Below are 21319 nucleotides of genomic sequence, written 5' to 3'. Positions count from 1 at the left end.
TGCAGCAGTAGAAAGTAGACAAATCAAAGATTTCAGTTTAGATTAGTTCAATTTTGAACTCATTCTAAAGAAAAATAAAACCTAGTTTTTAACTCAGTAAATGTTAATAAAAACAGCTCAAGTTAAACACTTTTTGTAATAAAAACTATTATGCACTATCATAATTACGGATCCAAAAATTTAATAAAAGCATTAACTTTAAAGTTTTTTGAAAACGTAAGTAATATATAAGTTTTAATAATTTAAAGTTAAATTAAAAAGCTACATTTTTATTCAATAAAAGTGGTACATAGTTGTGTAAGTTTATACGGTATGTGGGTAACACGTTTTTTACTTTTATGTTTCAACATAAATGCAATCAATTTGTAGTAACAAAGTATACAAAATGTGAATAAATTATATTAAAGTAAATAAAATTAACTTATATTGACAACTAAATATTGTTCAGTTTGTTAGCTGTAAAGAGCTAAGTATATTTCCAACTAAAATCAAGTTAAAAATCAGTAACGAACTTGCACATTTTTGTAAGAAATTTTTTTTTTTTGTAGTAATTTGTGCCAAAAAAAAAGATTTTAATGAAATATAGTAGTGTTTACGTAATTATTTTTTGCTTTATAAATAATCCCTAAAGAATAGTGTTTTTTTTGTATTCAAAGACAAAACATAAATTCTTGTTAAATTTTATTTACTTAATAAAATCGCTAAAACAGTTAATAATCTTTTAATTTTAATATAAAGATTATATTTTGATCTTTAATTTTAATTCAATCTTTTAATCTTTAAATTTTAATTTAATCTTTTAATTTTAATTTTAATCTTTTAATTAATATTTAGTTTATTATCGTTTTAATTTAATAAAAGTTATAATCTTTTAATCTTTTAAAACAGTTTCTTTCTTTTTAATTATAAATAAAACAATAAGTGTTATTTTTTAACACTAAATTGAACATTCAATTAATGTATAAAAATTAGGACGTTTTATACTTCAAACTTCCGGGATATAAACAAGCTTTTATTTTATATTTATATAATGCTGACATAATTAAGTTATAATTTTCTTGTTTATAACGTTTGAAAAATTAGTATACAATAGTTGTTTAAACTATGTTTCTAGTTTTTCCAGTTGTTTGATTATATTCTTTATACAAAAAATCTTCTGTTGTAGTTTTGTTTAGAATATAAATTTATTGAATCTTTATAAATGAAACACTGTAATGACAGTGCAAAATTCCTTGCATTATCATTGTTTTGGAGAGTATTTTGAGTTAGATACGCTTCATTGCACGAGCCAATGAGAATCATCTGATGTAATGTTTCAAACTAAATACTGATGCAACTAGGTGTCAAGGCGTGACAGGCAGTGTCATGTAAGAGTGAGTCAGTTAGTTTTGGTGTGCAGCTTGAAGCAACTTTGTGTGAATGCTTATTGTAAGTATTGTTTTGTGCTATAGTGAATATTTCAATTTGTGTTTAATTGCTTAGATATGTGAGCCAGATTTATAATTTAACAGTTTATTGTTTACCAAAAGTTTTATTTAATTTTTAGTTTATATTTTAGGTCTTTTGAAATAGATCTAGATAGCTTCCAGTTTTTAAAGTCTTTATCATATTAATTTAAATTTTCAATATTTTGTTTGTATTGTTTTGTGGTTCTTTATATAATAGATTCATCACTCCAAACTGTCTTGTTTGATTATATAAAGTAGTCTTAAATAGAAATTAGTATTTATTAGAAAATAATTAAATAAGGTAGGATTTAATTATGATGGGTAATACTAATAAGTTAAGTGTACCAATGCTACAACACTGATAGTTTGTGTGATAGAAGAATTATTTTGATAGTAATATTATATAAGCACAGTTATTGGCAACACTAAAGTAAACTTAAACTTTTGAAGTACAAAAATATATAGTCTTTAAATTAGCTAGCTAGAAGTGTTTGAAAAGAAGTAGTATAGTAATCTACTATGTAAAACAACTATTTTGATCTTTTTACAGTCAAAATGATATGTTTTTACGTTTATAATAACTATTAAAACACAGTATTTGTTTTTTTAAATAGACTTGTAGAAACCATAAACAAGTTCTTACAATTTTTATTTCATAGTTATTTAAAACACTCTACTAATATATAATATTTGAGCTTTTGTCATAGACAAATACGATTTTTTATATGTCTTTTAGCCATCTCTAGTGTTAAATAACCGAAATCTTTTATAAAATTTTAATATAAAGCTTATGTTTTATATCAATTTTAAATTTCAGACAATTTTACAATGAACACACCACAGCCGCCCCTCCCGACCTACAAAGAAACCATGACGTCGCAACCGGCAATCCAACCACAAGCGGCGCCACTGTGCCAAATGCGACCCGACCAAACAAAACTCCCCTGCGTCACGCAGTGTCCAGCATGCGCCAAAACGATCACTTCCAAGGTAAAAAGACGAAAAAAAGTAATATGTAGAAAGATACAAAAAATAATTAAAACAAATAAACAAAATTTTATGACTGAAGTTATTATAAATAAATATTAAATATAAGATAAACAGAACAGATTGAATGATAACCAAATAAATTAGATAAAACAAACAATATAAACAACAAAAATAAAACAAGTAAAAACAAATAAACAAATAAAAAAATATGTGAATAAATAAAAAAATATACTAAAATAAACAAAAATATAAATTATAATAAAGGTAACCATGGAGGCGGGGGGTCATGCAAAAAAGTGGAGCTGCATCTTCTGCTGCCTGGTCGGGTTCACGTGCTGCCTGTGTTTGGTGCCCTACTGCTGTGACAAGTTCAAGGACGCCAGGCACAACTGCCCTCATTGCGACTACCACCTCGGCACCTGCAAACCTTGAAATGGGGGGCATGGTTCATTTAAGCTTTATGATATGTGTTTAATAAACTTTATTTACTTTTGTTGAGCTTTGTCTTTTTAAGGTTTGATATTGTTAGTTTTAATTAAAATAAACATGTTGTCGTGTACGCGTCAACCTTAAAATGGGGGCAATTTTCTTATTAAGAGTTAAATAAATTTTAATTGATCTTGTTGTGCTTTTGTTTGAAGATTTTTTTAGAAAATTAGAAAATTTCAGTTTTTTACAATAAAAGTTTGATAGCACACAGATTATAACCTTTAATAATTTGAACTAATCTGTGTCAACTGTTATTAGTTTTTCTATAAAAACTTTTTCTTTCCAAGAAAATATAAGAAATTAATTATGATTTCCTTATAACTTCAAAATTTTCAAATTTTTGTTTCATTATAAATTGTATTTGTAGCTTAAGACTTTTATTAATTAACTTTTTAAAATAAACGATATGTGTTTGTTTAAGCACTTCAAACTTTGTAAAACAACCTAGAAAAACTAAAAATATGTTTTTTATGCTTCAAAATCTGAAATAAAATTATTTGAAATGAAAAAGAATTTAAAACTAGGTTAAATATTTCTCTCAAGGTTTTTGTTAGTTTTATAGTAAAAAACGCTGTAGAAAAATAATTTAAAGAAAAACAGATTGTACAACTCACTGTAAATTTTTTATTACAATACAACAGATATATATTATATTCATTAATTCAGCCTAGTCATTTCCTTTAATTCTATAACAAAACTTGTTATTTCTACTAAACTTATTTTACTGAACAAAAAAGTTCGGCTCAAAACTTAGTATCTTATGATTGAAGATGATAAGCTTTAAATAGGGGTCCGCAACTTATCAGAAACAGTATTGTCGGAATCGTTTTAAAAAGTCTTCGTGGTCGCGTAACTTTGTAAAAATTAACTGTAAAAAACAATACTTAAGCACTAGTACTTATTGAAAGTCAATCTAATAGCGCATTTCAAAATGTATGTTACAAAAAGCTCAACTTTATATGTCAAGCACAAATTTTGTATTAAAGCTAAAAAATACTCCGCGAGAAAAAGGTTTCTGTCCCCACATTAGAACTTTGAATGCTAACATATTAAAACGACTCGTTTGAGACGTACTATTCAGAAAAATTTAAAATTGTCTATAATCAGTTATATCTTTTACTTACTTAGTCAATCTGTTGTACAAGCCTAATAAAGCTGTATACATGCTACTATGTAGCCAATATACAACCGTTAAGTTCTTCATTTAAAAATTGTATTTTAATAGTACTATTTCAAGTGATGATTTCATAAATTTTAGAAATAATAAAAGATCAAACCACTTTGAAAAGTTTTTGTTTCTGATCTTTGTTAAGTTCAAATTTTGAAACTTATTAACTGGTTTTGCCTAAACTTTTATGTTACACACTATAACTTACAACCACTAAACAACACATAGAAGACTTAACACCCCTTTCTATAGTTATGTGGTAAAGTTTTAATTCATCTCACCAATGTCACAAGTTAAATTTAAAGATCATAAACTTTTTAAAATTCTAAACTGACTAAACTAAAAACTTGCATTACTTCAAAACTTTGCCTTTTAAATTACTTAAACCTTTGAATTAAAACATTGTTATTTGTATAACTTTGTACCTAAGTTTTCGTTAAACTTTGTATTACAGAATATGTTCAAAGTTTAAAATTGTAGACTTTTATATAACTTAAACTATTTTTTAATGTAAGTTTAAAATAAGTAAGAAAATATACTACATAATCAACAACAACAGCATCCGAGACAATCTACGACCGGTTTCGTCCTTTGACCGGTCGTAGGTTGTCTCAAAAGCTGTTTTTAATGGTCGTGTGGTAAAGTTCATTGTTTATTATAGATAGCGCGAAAACATCTCAACTTTGTTTATGATGACCGAAATAAATACTGGTTGATGTAAGTTTAAAATATATATGAAGATACAACAGTTAAAAAATGAACACTACTTGCAATTTTTTATTCTGCATTTAAAAACCTTAACTCATTGTTCAAAATTTATTAATTAACTAAAGTAGTTTTTCTTCTTAACTTTAAATTCATACAACAGAGCTTAGAAATATTCTTTTCTTGTAAGTTAGAAAATGATACACCTTGCAACCTATTTTCATCAGTTTATATTTAACTATTTGTTTGTTTATATTTTATTAAACTAAACAAAAAAGCTAACTTTTAATAAAACATGTTTATATTTCTACTTGCATTTTTTGTTATGTTCGGTTACTATAACTATTTGTAAAGCATATGCTTTTTTTTACAAAATTATCACACAAAGAATTCAAAATAATGTAATACAACTTTTTTAAGAATAAATAATTGTTTATTAAATATTTTTTAAAGCAATAATTGTTCTCCAAAAAAAGGTAGTCAGTTATTAAAACAATTTGATAAAAAGACAGTCATGCAATAAAAAAAAAACTTTGGTTCTAATTTTTTACAGTAAATACTTTTATGTAGGCCTTTTTGGTTGTAAATGACTTATTTTTTTTCGTTAATCTGAAAAGTTTTCAGTTTTACGTCTGAAGATATTTTTTTTATTTTTTACCAACTTGTTACTTAAAATTATTAGTTGTTTGATATAGAATAGAAGAAGAAAACAAATATGGCATATACTTTATACTACAGTTTTGAATCTTAAACTTAGACAAAAAAATAGTAAACAGTAACATGTACTGGAAACCAAGTTTCTAAACAAATGATATAAAAATTTGTTTTTTTTTTGATAAACACAAGTTTTTTTTTCACCTAAAATTTTAATTGCGGTTCAAAAATTTCTGTTGGTCGGCCGGATACGGCCACTAGAGTCGTACATTGCCCACCCCCGCATTAGAACCTTGAGTTCACACATATCAAGACGACTGTTCCAAGACGTAAGAGAGATGAAACTTGTTTATGATAAGATACAGTTTTTATTGACTTAACTAATCTGTTAATCAAAGCTCATTAAAAAATGTTGTTTCTAAATTATTTCTTTTATTGTTTTTTGTAAACTTGTACATGCTATTAATATTAACTGCGAAAAGAATGCTCAATTTACACATTGTAAAAAGCTAAATATAATAATACAAACGTTTAAGTACTGCTCTGTTTTATTACAAGGTTTCGGTGAGCGTGAGCCGACCTTGTCAAATAACAACAAAACAGTAAATAACATTTAGACAATGGCAGTAAAGAGTTTCAAATTAACTTTACTGCCACTATCTAAATGTTATTTACTGTTTTGTTGTTATTTGACAAGGTCGGCTCACGCTCACCGAAACCTTGTAATAAAACAGAGCAGAACTTAAACGTTTGTGTTATTATGTAATGTTGTATATCAGCTATCTTTAAAACTGTTTTGTTGCTAAAAAAACGGTCATTGAGTTCTTCAGGTTCCTTTTTTAACTTTTTGTTTGTGTCTAGTTTTATTTTAAATGATTAGTATATATACTTTAGCAAAAAGTAAAAGTTTAATTCGCTTTGTATTTCAAATAAAATTTTTACATTTGGTCTCTGTTTTTTGTATAATATAAAATTTACAAGAAATTATATTTTTAAAAAACGCAAACTAAAATTTACAACGATTAAACAACATATTTAAAATTTTAACATCTCTTAATTTTAGTAAAGTTTAAGTCAATCGTTATAAAGAAGTAAGTTAAGTTTAAAGCTCATAATCTTTTATATATTCAAAATTAACCAAATTTAAAAAAATGTATAATTCTTTACATTTTTCTCTAAAAGTAATTTTAACCTTAGCATTGCAATTTTGTAATTTGTATAACTTTGTATTTAAATATTTGTTAAACTTTTTGTTATAGAATATGTTTCAAATACAAGTAGTAGACTTTTAAAATTTTTAACTTTTTTTGAATAAGTTTTAAATACTAAATGAAGACACAGCACAAAATTTTTTAATTTGTTTGCAAACGTTGTCATTCTGTATTTTAAACTTTTTATTTATATTCTCAATACTTTATTATTAAGTATAGTAGTTTTTCTTTTTTATTTATAATTTATACGACAGAGCTTAGAACTTGTTTAAACTTCGAGCAGATGCTCCTCCTAAAATTACTTATCATAAAAATATTAAGATTATTATTCTCCAAACAAACTTTTTCTGACAAACGGTTCGTTATAATTGTAGTATTTTCATGTTAATAAACGAGTTAAAAAAAAAATATTTTACTAGGGTTTTTTTAAACACTTGTGTTTTCTTTTACCCTTAACAATACTACCACGCGTCGCCACCGGTTGGAAGTTAAAAACTAATTCACCCAAAACAGTTTCATTAGTTTGTTATCAAGTATTTGTTTATTTGTATTTGATTAACCAGAACAAACTAAAAAAAAAATATGGTACTTTTCGAAAAATCATGTTTATTTTTGTGATAGCAGTTTTTAATATAATCGGTTATTAAAGTAACTATTTTAAAACCATATTCATTTGTCACAATAGTATCACACAAAGTATCAGCAAATTTAATACAACTTTTGTAAGATAAACTTATTGCTTGTTGAATATTTTCGTAAGCAATAATCGTTCTGCAATAAAAGGTATTTGATTATCAAAACAATAACTGTTTTCTTTTTTGTATTTTTTTTTAATTACTTTTTGATTCTACTTAGTTCTTATATCTTCAAAATGTGAAAGAGTTTTAGCATGTTTTTCTGGTGTACTTTTGTGCTTTATTAAATTAGGTTTTTATAAAAAACACATTATTAAAGTTTTAAACTTAATTAATACTTTTCTAACAAAACTATTGATTAAAGAAAAAAAAAATAAATAAAAGATTTACAGGTATTTATTGTTTATTATTACGCTAAACTAATTTTCAGAAAAGTATAAATAATGGATGCTGAATGTTCAGAGAAGCCACCTAGCTACAGTGAAGCCATGGCAACCAACTTACCGGACCACCCTCTTCCTGGATTACCTACGATGAGTTCACGACCGACCCGCATACCAACAGCACCCGCAGCTTACCACACCCCAACCAGACCCCAAGATTACCCATCCGACCCCAGTCCCCAGGCAAACCTGCCCGCACCACAAGTCATTACCCAGCAACCATCACAGGTCGTGGTTACCTCGGCAACGCCGGAAAAAACAAAATTCCCCTGTTTGGTGAAATGTCATAGGTGCAACAACACAGTACTCACGAAGGTTGCCAAGTCAACGAGCGCCTGGACCCATTTGTTTTCCTTCTTGTTCTGCCTGTTTGGGGGATTTTTCTGCTGCCTCTGCCTCATCCCGTATTGTACTGATTTTTCCAAGAAAGCCGTGCACAAACGCCCTCAGTGCAAAGTACACCTTTTACGTTGATATTCAAGCCTTCGCAGCTTTACTTTGATATTCAAACTGTTGATTGCTCGTTTCATAAACTACTTACTTTTTATTTGTCCTCTGAACTACTTCTTTGAAATTTTTTTTACATACTTTAACTTCGCGATATATTTACTTAAAAAAAGCCAACCCTTTTTTTTTAATCCTTAGCTTAATTTTTAAGTGATTCTTAAAGCAGTGTACTTTTTATCTTTCATATTCAACTTTCCTACTTTTTTTTAACTTCTTTACTGGTAACCTGGTGTTGAAACTTTTTTTTCAAATTTTATTAGCTTTGATTTTAGTTACGACTAAAGTTCAAGTTATTTTTTAAATACTCAGGTTCATTCTTTGTTTATTTCTACACACTTGAGTTTAAACTTAAAAAAATCGTTTAATTGAAATATTAAAAAACTTTAATATAAAAAAGGTCGAACTAAGTATAGTTTTTCAAAAGTTATGGGCTTAAATTTACACTTTTAATAAGCTAATAAATAATTAAATATTTCTAAAATAATTAAGCTTAAATAAAGTACTTTTTAAGTTTAAAAGAATTTTGTGCAAAAATTAAACAAAAATTATACTTATATAAAACAGGTATATAAAAATTATAAAATATTTAGTTACAGTAATAATACATATGTTTGATGTTTGTTTTAAATAATACGTTGCAATTTGCAAATGCAATATAAGTATATAAAACTATTATTTGTATTTTTATCGATTTTGCAAAAATTCATAAAAACTGATATTGAATTTTCAAAGTTTAAACGATACTTTTTTAAACGGTTTAGTTTAGAATTAATAAAAACATATATTTTACTTATTTAATATATACTTTATAATAGACAAGACATGAAACTGCATTCATGGTGTATGTTTTTTGTTGTAAAAGACTTACTTTTTTCGATTTTTTAAAGTTCTTCAGTTTTATATCAAAAAATGTTTTTGATTTTGAACCCACCTATTTCTTAAACCTCATTGTTGATTGATATAAAATAAATATAGTTAGGCATAGGCACTATACTACAGTTTTGTATCTTAAACTGAAAAAATAATTTTATAAGCAGTAACGTGTAAAACTGAATGAGAAGCACATTTCTAAACAAATGGTATAAGAAAAATAAACTTTTTTTTGTTAAGTTTTTTCAGCTACAAAATACATTGCAGTTCAGAGATTACTGTTGGTAGGCCGGATAAGGCCCTAGAAAGGCGTCTCCGCCCCTACTTTAGAACATTAAATGCTAACATATCAAGACTTTTCGTCTACTCTAAGACGTGAATTTCAAAAAACTCTTTTTTTTGCGTTACGTTATACATTTTACTGACTTGTTTAACCTCTTGTTGGAGCCTCTAAAAAACGTAAGATTGTTTTTTTTTACCGTAAACAGTAAAATTGTATTCAAACTACGTTCTGTACTATTATGTCGCCAGTATACTGCTTTTGAGTTTTACAAATAAGTTTTTAAACTTAAAATCAAGTTTGTAAATGTTTAAAACGATTATTTTATGACTTCTAGCCGGAAATAAATGTTTAGTTCACTTTGTATAGTGAATATAAAAAATATATTTCGGTCTCTACCCTTTGTCTAATTAAGTTTTGCAAATATTTAAACGATTGTTGCTTAAAGCCTCTTAAATGGTATTTGAAAAAGTGCAAGCTACAAACTAAATTTGCAACGATTAAACAACACAATAGATAATTGTTTTTAAATTGTTTTTTCATTGTTATTAGAAAATTTGTATATAAACTACCTTAAAAACTATTATGTTGCCAATTAACTGTCTTTGAGTTCTTTAAGCTCATTTTTTAATTTATATTTGTGTTTAGTGTTGTTTTAAATAATTTTTATACAAACTGTAGCCAAAAATAATTGTTTAATTCACTTTGTATTGTAAATAAGGTACAAACATTTGGGTCTCTGTTTTTTGTTTAATTTTAATTTGCAACTTATCAACTATTCGTTGCTTACAGCCTATGAAATGATGGTTGAAAATAAAAAAACGCAAACCACAATTTACATCGATTGAACAACGCATTTAAAACTTTAACATCTCTTAAATTTGGTAAAGTTTAAATTAATCTTAACAAAGCAGCAAGTTAAATTTAAAGCACATAACCTTTTATATATACAAAACTAAAAAAGTTGGATTATTTTTGACATTTTCCTCTAAAAGTCATTTAAACCTTTTCATTGCGATTTGGTAATTTGTATAACTTTATAACTAAATATTTTTTACATTTTGTACTACAGAATATATTTTAATACAAGTAGTAGACGTTTAGAATTATTTAACTATTTTAGTACAAGTTTTAAACACTAAACGAAGATGCAGCACTAAGTTTTCAAATTTGTTTGCAAACATTGTTAACCTGTATTTTAAACTTTTTATTTATTTTCTCAAAACTTTATTATTAAGTATAGTAGTTTTTCTTTTTAACTTATAATTTTTATAACAGAGCTTAGAACTTGTTTAAACTTAGAGCAGATGCTCCTCCTAAAATTACTTATAACTAAAATTAAAAGTGGGAACGGGTCACTTTTGCACGAAGGGTCACTTTTGCACGAGGGGACACTTTTGCACGGCGACTCTTTTGCACAAGCGTCACTTTAGCACGAGGGGACACTTTTGCACGGCGACTATTTTGCACGAGTGTCACTTTTGCACGAGGGGACACTTTTGCACGGAGGGTCACCTTTGCACGACGACTCTTTTGCACGGAGGGTCACTTTTGCACGAGGAGACACTTTTGCACGGAGACTTTTTTTAAATTAAAAAAGAAATTTTAACTTAAGTGATATTCGCTTTTTAACGCAAGTTGTTTTAAATAAATAAAATGTGGTAGTTTTTTAATGAAATTTTAATTTACAGTTTTTATTTGAAGTTTTACGTAGAACTATATAATAATTAATTACGTACCACAATTCATTAATTTATATCTATTAGCTTAATTTAAATAAACTAGTTGAATACACATTTTTAATTTTAAATTAAAACAATTGGAATACATTAAATGAAAATAATCTGAATTTTGTTTCTTTTTAAACAGAAAGATAAACTTAATTTAGTAAGGCTTTAAAACACGAATTTTGAGTATTTACTTATTTTCTCTCGATTTTATAATTAGCCTTATATAGCTGTTAAAATTATATTTTAAATTTATTTTTATTTCAAACAATTGTAAGTTAAAATAAAGATTTAGTTAGTTTATGAAGTGTAAAGGTATTTAAGATTTTACCTGATGTTTATTTTTATTTTTAGTTTATCGTGAGAATAAAAAAAGCAATAAAATAGCGCATTTTTCATGATTTAAACTTAGATTATTTCATTACAATAATGTTGTATGATAATGATAAGCCAATGTGAGAGTAACATTTCGAAGTTTGAACTTATGTTCATCAAAAGTATCAAGAGATGCTTACACCAGCATTCCATGATCATGAAATAAGCCAATGAGAGCCTAACGTAAATGTCCTTGGAGCGTTAGGTTTTTGTTTTTGTTGTTAGTCAATGCATTTAAATACTTGATGTTGTTCGTTCTACATCAAAGCGTAAATAAATATAAGTTTGTGGTTAAAAATTTTCTTTTTATGTTAACCTATAAATTTTACATCAAATTATGTTTTTATCTTAGTTATAATAAATAAACTATATGTGTTATTTTATTTTTTCTTTATGTGTCTTCCAGTTTAAGTGGTCTAGGTGTTGATGCCTAGGTTAATCATATGAACAATAAACTTGTAACCGTATAGTAAAATATATAAAAAGGCATAGTTGTTGATTAACATATTAAAATTCAAAACAAACTAAAACAACTTACTTACACTTAAAGTATTCTTTATCCTAGTTTCTAAATAAATTAACTTTATTGTCTCTGGTATAAATCTTTTATAAATAATTTTATTTTATCTTTTCGTTAGTTTGTTTCTAACATTAACTTTTACTGTTTAAGATTTTAGATCTTTAATTTTTTGCCTTTAGTAAAGGTATATTATAAAATTTTAGTTTTCAGTTTCTTTTTATGTTACAGACTTGGTAGTAGCTAAAAAACTTTTAGTCAGCCTGCATGCAAAATTTATTTTCCGTGCGAAAAAGTCATCGTGCCAAAATGTCGCTGTGCAAAATTTCATCGTAAAAATGTGACGTTGTGCAACAATGCTGCCGTAAAAAACTGTCACCGTGAAAAAATGTCGCCGAGCAAAAGTGTCTCCTCGTGCAAAAGTGACGCCATGCAAAAGTGTCACCTCGTGCAATAGTGACCCGTCGTGCAAAAGAGTCGCCGTGCAAAAGTTTCCCCTCGTGCAAAAGTGACCCTGCGTGCAAAATTGACGCCGTGCAAAAGTGTCCCCTCGTGCAAAAGCGACGCTCGTGCAAAAGTGACACCCACCCCATAAAAGTATTAAGATTATTATTTTCCTAACAAACTTTTTCTAAAAAACGGTTTGTTGTAATTGTAGTATTTTTATTTTGGTAAATAAATTTAAAAAAAACATCTTACTAGGGGGTTTTTTAAATACTTGTAGTTTTTTTTTACCCCTGACAATACGTGTTGCCATTGGTTGAGAGTTTAAAACTAATACTCATTACTTCATTACTAATCACAATACTTTCAGCAGTTTACACTCAATTTTTTTGTTTGTTTGTATTTGATTAAGCAGATCAAACTAAAAAAAAAAATATGGCACTTTTCGAAAAATCATGTTTATTTATGTGATTGCAATTTCAATACAATCGGTTACTAAAGTAACTATTTTTTTAGCAAATACTTTTGTTACGATACTATCGCACAAAGACTTCCTAATAATATAATACAACTTTTGTAAGAATAAGTTATTGTTTGTTAAATATTTTCGTAAGCAATAATTGTTCTGCAATAAAAGGTATTTGATTATCAAAACAATAATTGTTTTCTTTTTAAGTTTTTATTTTAAAATACTTGTCGCTTCGATTAAGTTATTTCCTTTTCAATCTGTGCAAGACTGTTAAAAAGCTTTTCTGGTTAACTTTTTTTTAGTTCTGTAATAAGTAAAACTTGTTAAGTTTTTTTAAGTCTTTTTAAGTTAAGATAATATTTTAAGTTAAATTTTTGTGCTTAATTTACTAAAGACTTTGAAAAAAATACATTTAAAAAATTAAAATATATTTTTTTTTTAACAAAACTATCGATTAAAAAAACAACAAGTATAAAAGATACAGGTATTTATTGTTTAATATTACGCTAAACTAATTTTCACAAAAGTATAAATAATGGATGCTGAATGTTCTGAGAATCCACCTAGCTACAGTGAAGCCATGGCAACCAACTTACCGGAATACAATGAAGCCATGGCAACCAACTTACCGGACCACCCTGTTCATGAATTACCCACAATGAGCTCACGACCGACCCGCATACCAACAGCACCCGCAGCTTACCACACCCCAACCAGACCCCAAGATTACCCATCCGACCCCAGTCCCCAGGCGAACCTGCCCGCACCACAAGTCATTACCCAGCAACCATCACAAGTCGTGGTTACCTCGGCAACGCCGGAAAAAACAAAATTCCCCTGTTTGGTGAACTGTCATAGGTGTAACAACACAGTACTCACGAAGGTTGCCAAGTCAACGAGCGCCTGGACCCATTTGTTTTCCTTCTTGTTCTGCCTGTTTGGGGGATTTTTCTGCTGCCTCTGTCTCATCCCATATTGTACTGATTTTTCCAAGAAAGCCGTGCACAAATGCCCGCAGTGCAAAGTACACCTTGGCACCTGCTCGGCTTTACGTTGATATTCAAACTGTTGATTGTGCAGAAAGTGCTTACATTTTTATTTGTGTAAAAACAAATTTTGTTAAACTATAATTTTGAGATAAATTTAATTCAAATTTACAAGTATGTAGACCCAACCATGTGTATAATCTTAAATCTAAATTTCTTTGAACAATTTTTAAATTAATATTTGTTATATCCATGTTAGACTTATCAACGTCTTCTTCTTTACTTTATTTACGTTTAATTCTTTACTTGTGAACTAGAGTTGCCCCTTTTTTGTTAAGTTTTTTTTTGCTGTTGTTTTAAGTAACGAATAAAATAAAATGAAAAGTTAGTTTTTATATCTGTCTCACTCATGTTTATTTATTGTTTATTTTTAAACTTTTGAATTAAAAAAAAACAGATTGCTTAAAACGTTAAAAAACTTGATATAAATAAAGTTTTAACTAAATGTAATGTTTACCTAAGTTATTGGTTAAAATGTATACTTTAATAAGCAAGTGAATGAATATATTTCAATGTAGTTAAACTTTAATGATATACTTTTTAAGTTTAGTAGAATTTTATGCCAAAGTTAAGCAAAAGTTGTAGTTGTATAACCAAGTAAATAAAAATAACTAATAAACCTAAAACATTTTACTTACAATATTAGTACAGTAGACTACCGCTTAAGTACGCACTATTTTTGGTACGCATCACGCCTTAAGTACGCACTTATCAAGAAATGTAGAATGGCCAACCTGCTGAGTTAGCCTAAGACTTTCACAAATTTTAAATTAGGGTGAGTAATCCTAAGTAGTCTAAGTGGCCTGAAATTGTGACAGTCCTGTTATTAAAAGTTAAAAAACTAAATACTTATGTAGTGGTTGCAGAAAAGTGAAAAGAATAATGATATTTGGGCTGTAATGCGGTTAAATAAATAAATCTAGACGACAAAGCTAAAAAAACCTACAAATACAACATAGTTAAGTCATAACTTAATTTAAATGTACACACATTGATGTTTTCAAAATGTTTGGTAAACACAATGTAGTTTGGTACTTTACCTCTATCAAAACAAAATATCGCTTATTATTCTTTTTTATACCATTGACTGACATTGACTTTCTATATTAATAGTATGTATAATTATGTAGAAACTTTTTACAGACAAAATAAATCATTTTAAAATCTAATAAAAAGTTTTGCAGATAAGTATTATGTATTAAATGTTATTCAAAATAAAAAGACTTGTTTATTTGGCTTAATTATTTGGTTGCTAGTTGTAAGAAAGAAAACAAACAACTAAACTTCAAATTATACTATGTCTTCAAAAAGTACGCACTACCCGTGCTAAGTACGCACTTTTTGGTCGGGTTCAATTTGCGTACTTAAGCGGTAGTGTACTGTACATATATTTGATATTTTTATGAATACTACATTAAATTTTCCTCTTGCAATATAAGTATATGAATTGATATTTTATAAGTATGTAGGATTGATATTTTGAGTTTTATTTATATCAATATATTTGGTAAAAAAGCATTGAAATTTCATTTAAGATTTCAAGTTTTATACGAAACTTTTTTAAATGGTTTAATTAAAAATAATAAAAACTTATATTTTTTTTATCACAAAACTACTTTGTCATGGACTAGACATTAGACTGTATCCAAGTGCTACCAAAAGGTCTCTTCATACATCAGGTCCTTAGACCAAACTTTTTTCCTTTGTTTAGTTTAAGTTCTGCAACTAATCAATTGATTGTTGCTTAAAGCCTCTAAAAACATTTTGAAAAAATTGAATATAACCAACTACGTTTTACAAAAATTATTAAACACAATAGAAAGCTTAATACCCGTTGGTATAACACGCGGTAAAGTTTAAATTCATTGAAACAATAGCAAATGTTATATTTAAAGATCATAACCTTTTCTAAATTTGAAATCAACAGAATTAAAACACATGGTCTATTTTTGAACTTTTGCTTTTCAAGTTGTTAAGCCTTTGCATTAAAGTTCGTAATTTTTATAACTTTCTTCTTAAATATTGATAAGCTTTGTATTAGAGGTTACATTTTTAAATGTAAGTAGCAGAATTATATGAAACTTAAATTAATTTTTTATGTAAGTTTACTCAACACAAATTTTTTAACATTATATTTCGCTTGGTATTTTAAAAACTCAATTTGTTGTTAAAGCTTATTTAAAAACATAAGTTTTCTTTTCTTGTTTTTTGAGAACAAGCAGAGCTTGCTAATTTTTTAGTTGTAAGTTTAAAAACAATACCCGCTACAAAATATTTTTAACATTTTATAATCAAATTCTTACGTATTTATAATTAGTTAATAAAAATAAACTAAAACAATAACAATAAATATTTTTTCGGAAAATATGCTAGTTTATCAACTAGATTATTTTTGTACTATTGGTAAATAAAGTTGTATTAGTTTGTTTAGTACACTTGATACAAAATTATTACACAGTAAGGCTTCCCGCTACTAAAAAATGACTTTTCTTTTTATTTTCGGACTATATTAACTTTTTTCAAAGAGTTTTTTAAGCCATATTTGTTTTGCAATAAAAGGTAGTCGATAATCAAAACAATACCTGCTTTCTTTTGTGTTTTTCACTGAAAGTGCTTTGCGCTTGGATTGATTTCTTTTATATCTAAAATGTGTAAGAATTATAACTGGTTTTTCTGATAGACATTTTAAGTTTTATTTCTAATGTAGAGCTTGTTTAAGTTGTTTGAACAAAATATCAAACGTTTAAACAAGTTAGATTTAACAAGCATAACAAGTTTTATTAAAAACTTTTAAATTAATAAAAAGACAAGGCCAACGACCATGTAATCAGATAAAAAAGTTCTAAATCTTTGTTCACAGTAAGTACTTTGATGTAGACGTTTTTGGTTGCAAATGACTAGTTTTTTTCACTTTTTGAAGACTTTTCAGTTTTATATTCGAAGATTTTTTTTTTTGAACTTTTATTAACTTGTTTCTTAAAACTCATAGTTGATTTATGTAAAGAGAACAAAAAAAAATAAAGAGGTAAATACACTATACTATAGTTTTGTATCTTAAACTGTAACAAAATTTGTTTTATAATTAGTAACGTGTACTTAAAGTCAAATCAAAAGCAAATTTCCAAACAAGTAGTTTATTCTTTTATAGCCCAAGTTTTGTTTTTTCATCTAAAATATAAATTGCGGTTCAAGAATGTCTCTTGGTAGGCCGTATATAGTTGTTCTGCGAAAAAAGGTAATCGACTATCAAAACAATAAACTTTCTTCTCTTAAAAAGCTTTTCATTCAAAGTTCTTTACGCTTGGATTGGTTTCTTTTATATCTAAGATGTATAAGAATTGTAGCAGGTTTTTCTGATGGGTTTGTATATTTTTACGTATAATTTGTTGAAGTTGTGTAATAAAAAATAAAGCTAAAAAGTACTTAATCTGATTTTTCTTTTAAATAATAAATTGTATGTTTTATTTTTGACAAGTTTTTGTAAAACTCAAAAAGTTTACTACAGAATTTAAGTATAAAAATAATACAAATTAAATAAAGATTAGAATGATCAGAATAATTTACAGGTATTCACTAATTAATATTAATTAAAATATTTTTTTATTAAAATAAAAATAATGGAACCTGAAAACTTAGGGAAGCCCCCAAATTACAATGAAGCCATGGCAACCAACCTTCCGGGCAACGTCATGCCAACCCAACCCGCAACCTACCATCCCCCAACCAGTTACCCATTGGTCTACAACCCACATTCGAACCAACCTGGACCGCACATCGTTACGCAGCAACCACAACAAGTTTTTGTTGCCACGGTAACGCCGCAACAATCGAAATTCCCCTGCTTGGTGCACTGCCAGAGATGCAACAAGACTGTATCCACGGAAGTTGCCATGGAAAAGAGCATCTACACCCATTTGTTTTGCTGCATTATCTGCTTAGCAGGGGGAGGCTCCTGCTGCCTGTGCATAATTCCATATTTAACTGACTTTTCAAAAGACGCCGTGCACAAATGCCCGGAATGCAAAGCTCATCTTGGCACCTGCGCAGCTTCGCTTTGATATTCAACTTTGCGCGGCTTCAATCGGATATCCAAATTGCGGATTGTTTTGTTCAGAAACTACAAACATTTTTATTTTTGCTCTTGAGTACTTTAGAAAGTAAATGAGTTTAAGAAGCAAATGTTTATAACATTCTAACTCTACAATGTATTTAAATTAAGTAAAGCCAGCCGCTCTTTCAATGCTGAGTTTAATTTCTTTGAGTGAATTTTAATGCAGCTTAATTTTATTATTCATGCTTAAATTTCAAAGAAAAAAACTTTTCATTACTGTAAACTGGAGTTGCAATTTTTTGTTAAACTTTGTTTGGTAATTTTTTATTTAAGAATAAATTACAAATAACTTATTTAATTTGTCTTACTCAGATTTTTTAATGTTTATTTCTACACAATTGAATTTGAGGTTAAAAAATTGATTCTTTAAAACACTAAAAAAATTAGTATAAATAAAGCTTTATCTATGTGCATGTTTACAAAAGTTATTGATTAAAATGTATACTTTAAATAAGCTAGTAAAAAGTTAAGTATTTCTAATATAGTTTAACTTGGAATTTTGTTCCAAAACTAAACAAAAGTTGTAGTTATATAAAACAAGTAAATAAAACTAATAAGACTAAAATAACTTATTTACAATAAAGTACATATGTTTGATGTTTGTTTTAAGTAATGTTCCACTTGCAAAATATGTAGATAAAATTGATATTTTGAGTTTTCAATTTTATTCGGGTTGTTTAACATATGTTGTACCTAGTTTTAACTATTCATCTTTTGTAATTATGCTTTCATTAGTAATTACACATACTCGCCTACTTTAGCTTCAATTCTTTTATTGCAGTATTCATTATTCTACAGGACTCCATTGAAGTGTACTAACTCGTTAAACACACAGAAACATATTTCAGTTGAATAAAAAAAGTATTGTGCAAATTTGTTTTTTTATTTTGAGTTTTATCGAATTTTTAAAGAGTTATTAAAGTTTCTATTATTATTTCAAAATTTGTACGACACTTTTTTAATTAGCTTGTTTTAGAGATAATGAAACATTTATTTTACTTATAAGTACTTTGTCCTAGACTAGATATTAAACTGTATCCGTTATGTATGACTCGATAACCAAAAGGTTTTTTCGTAGCCCAGTTCCTTAAACCAAACTTTTTAAGCGTTTTTTTTGTCTTTCAATAAACAATAAACATAATTACTATGTGGTTCTTCTACAGATATTTTTTAAGATCTTTTTTACAATTTGTTATGAAGTTTGTAAAATCAGTTTTACTAAGTACATAAATCTTCAAAAACAAAACATTTAAACAAATCAGTTTTGAAAAGCAAAACAATTTTGGTTAAAAACTTTTTTTTGATAAAAAGACAAAAGACGACCGATCGTGTAATCAAAAAATTAAATATTAAAAATTGTTGCCACTTTTTTCACAGTATGTAGACGTTTTTGGTTGTAAATGACTTACATTTTCGTTTTTCTGAAAATTTTTAAGTTTTATATCCGAAAATGTTTTTTGATTTTTTACCAACTTATTTTTTTAAATCATAGTTGATTGATGTAATATAAAAGAAAATTAGGTATATACACTGTACTAAGGTAATGTATGTTAAACTTAAACAAAAATAATTTTATAATCGGTATTGTGTACTGAAAACCAAGTTAAGAGCACATTTCTAAATAAACTTTACAAAAAAAAAAAATTTGTTAGGCACAAAATATTTCAGCTAAAAATACATTTCTGTCGAGAGATTGCTGTTGGCTGGCCTTTTAGTCATACGTAGCCCACCCCTACATAAAAAAGTTGAATGCTAAATACCAAGACGACTTTTCTGAGTTATTGAATGCAAGAAATTAAAAAACTTATAATACGTTATGCATTTTTCTAACTTTGTTAATATGTTCATCAAACCTCATTGAAAATGTAGTTTAAAAATCAAAAAAATTCAATTTTTAGTGTTAATGTAGCAGTATTCACGCGATAAATTTATTTAAAAGCGAATGTTGTAAACTGTTTATCACAGTTTTCTTAGCGTGCTACCAGTATTAAAAAACAAACATCTTTTTAATAAAAACAACCTTTTTTATTATTTTTAGGAGTTATTATTCATTTAAATGCGTATATATTTGCGTTTGTCTTTCAAATACGCGCTTAGTCGGTAACTAGTTGCTTTAATTACTTGAGACGTTTTAACTAGATTCGAAAATAAGTAAACGTCTACATTGCGGAGTTGATGTTAGTATTTTATATGACTTTACGATTGTTAATACTTTTTATAGATTTTGTTTGTGTCGTGATTTAATAGTCTCTTTCTTCAAAACTAAGAATTATTATTTAAAATAAAGTAAATTGCATCTATTCAAAGTTTGTTTTAATCATAACTTAGGAAATAGTTTTGTAACTTATTACTGTTAGCATATTAATTACTACTCGTAAGTATAGCAGCCAGTTAGTAAGTTACTCGAGACCACGTATCTAATACATAAACATAACTACCATTAATATAACCTACTTGGTTAAATTAATAGTAAAATGTGTACAAACTACCTTTTAAACTTTTATGTCGTTTATATACTGCCATTGAGCTTTTCAGGTTTCTTTTTTAGCTAAAAATTATAAGAGTTAACTGTTTAACTTGATTTTTTTTTAATTATCTTCGTGGAGTAAATATGATATTTAAATTATGATTTCTGTTCTTTGTTTGCCTCTCTTTAAGGTTTGAACTAATCAACTACTCATTGCTTAAAAGCTCTGAAATGTAGTTTAAAAACGGTTGCACGTTACAAACTTAATTTACAACATTTGACCAACGCAATAGAAAAGTTAACACCCCTTTTTATTGTACGTGGTGAAATTTAAACACATCGTAACAATGGGACAACTCAAAGCTCATAAGCTTTTCTAAATTTGTAGTCAACAGAATAAAAAAGCATGGATTATCTTTTAAACTGTGCTGCAGAAGTTGTTTAAATTTTTGTATCACAACTTTGAATTTTTGTTACTACCTACTTTTATAAATTTTAAACTTATTTTACGAAATACTTTTCAAATCTACAAATGGTGAATTTCATAAAGACTTATATTAAATTTAGTTATGTAAGTTCTAAAAATCAAAAAGGTAAAATATGACACTTATATATGGTACTTGCAAATACTTTCATTATGTAATTTAAAACCTTAATTCATTATTCGCAACCTAATTAATATCTCAAAAAAAATATTTTAAACTTTAATTTTTTACAACTAGTTTTTTTTGTTAGTATTAAAATGTTACAAGTTACTAAATCT

At 27.1% G+C, this 21319-nt stretch overlaps 3 protein-coding genes across 3 annotated transcripts; all 3 read left to right on the top strand.

Moving 5' to 3' along the window:
* Positions 1-2276: 2276 nt before the first annotated feature.
* On the top strand, positions 2277-2870 carry LOC145845192 (lipopolysaccharide-induced tumor necrosis factor-alpha factor homolog). The gene is made up of 2 exons (XM_082952615.1): positions 2277-2438; positions 2703-2870. Exons 1-2 carry the CDS (start codon positions 2277-2279, stop codon positions 2868-2870), a joined length of 330 nt encoding a protein of 109 aa, XP_082808741.1.
* Positions 2871-7743: 4873 nt separating this feature from the next.
* LOC145845191 (uncharacterized) lies at positions 7744-8217 on the top strand. Its single transcript, XM_082952613.1, has one exon. The coding sequence runs from the start codon at positions 7744-7746 to the stop codon at positions 8215-8217; it is 474 nt and encodes a 157-aa protein (XP_082808739.1).
* Positions 8218-17595: 9378 nt separating this feature from the next.
* LOC145845190 (lipopolysaccharide-induced tumor necrosis factor-alpha factor homolog) lies at positions 17596-18036 on the top strand. The gene has a single exon (XM_082952612.1). It carries the CDS (start codon positions 17596-17598, stop codon positions 18034-18036), a length of 441 nt encoding a protein of 146 aa, XP_082808738.1.
* Positions 18037-21319: the final 3283 nt, after the last annotated feature.

Source organism: Thalia democratica, chromosome 9 (genome assembly GCF_965202585.1).
Source record: "Thalia democratica chromosome 9, ktThaDemo2.hap1.1, whole genome shotgun sequence".
Taxonomy (NCBI): Eukaryota; Metazoa; Chordata; class Thaliacea; order Salpida; family Salpidae; genus Thalia; species Thalia democratica.
The sequence above is the reverse complement of the archived record's forward strand: the minus strand, read 5'-3'. Positions and strand labels throughout refer to the sequence as shown.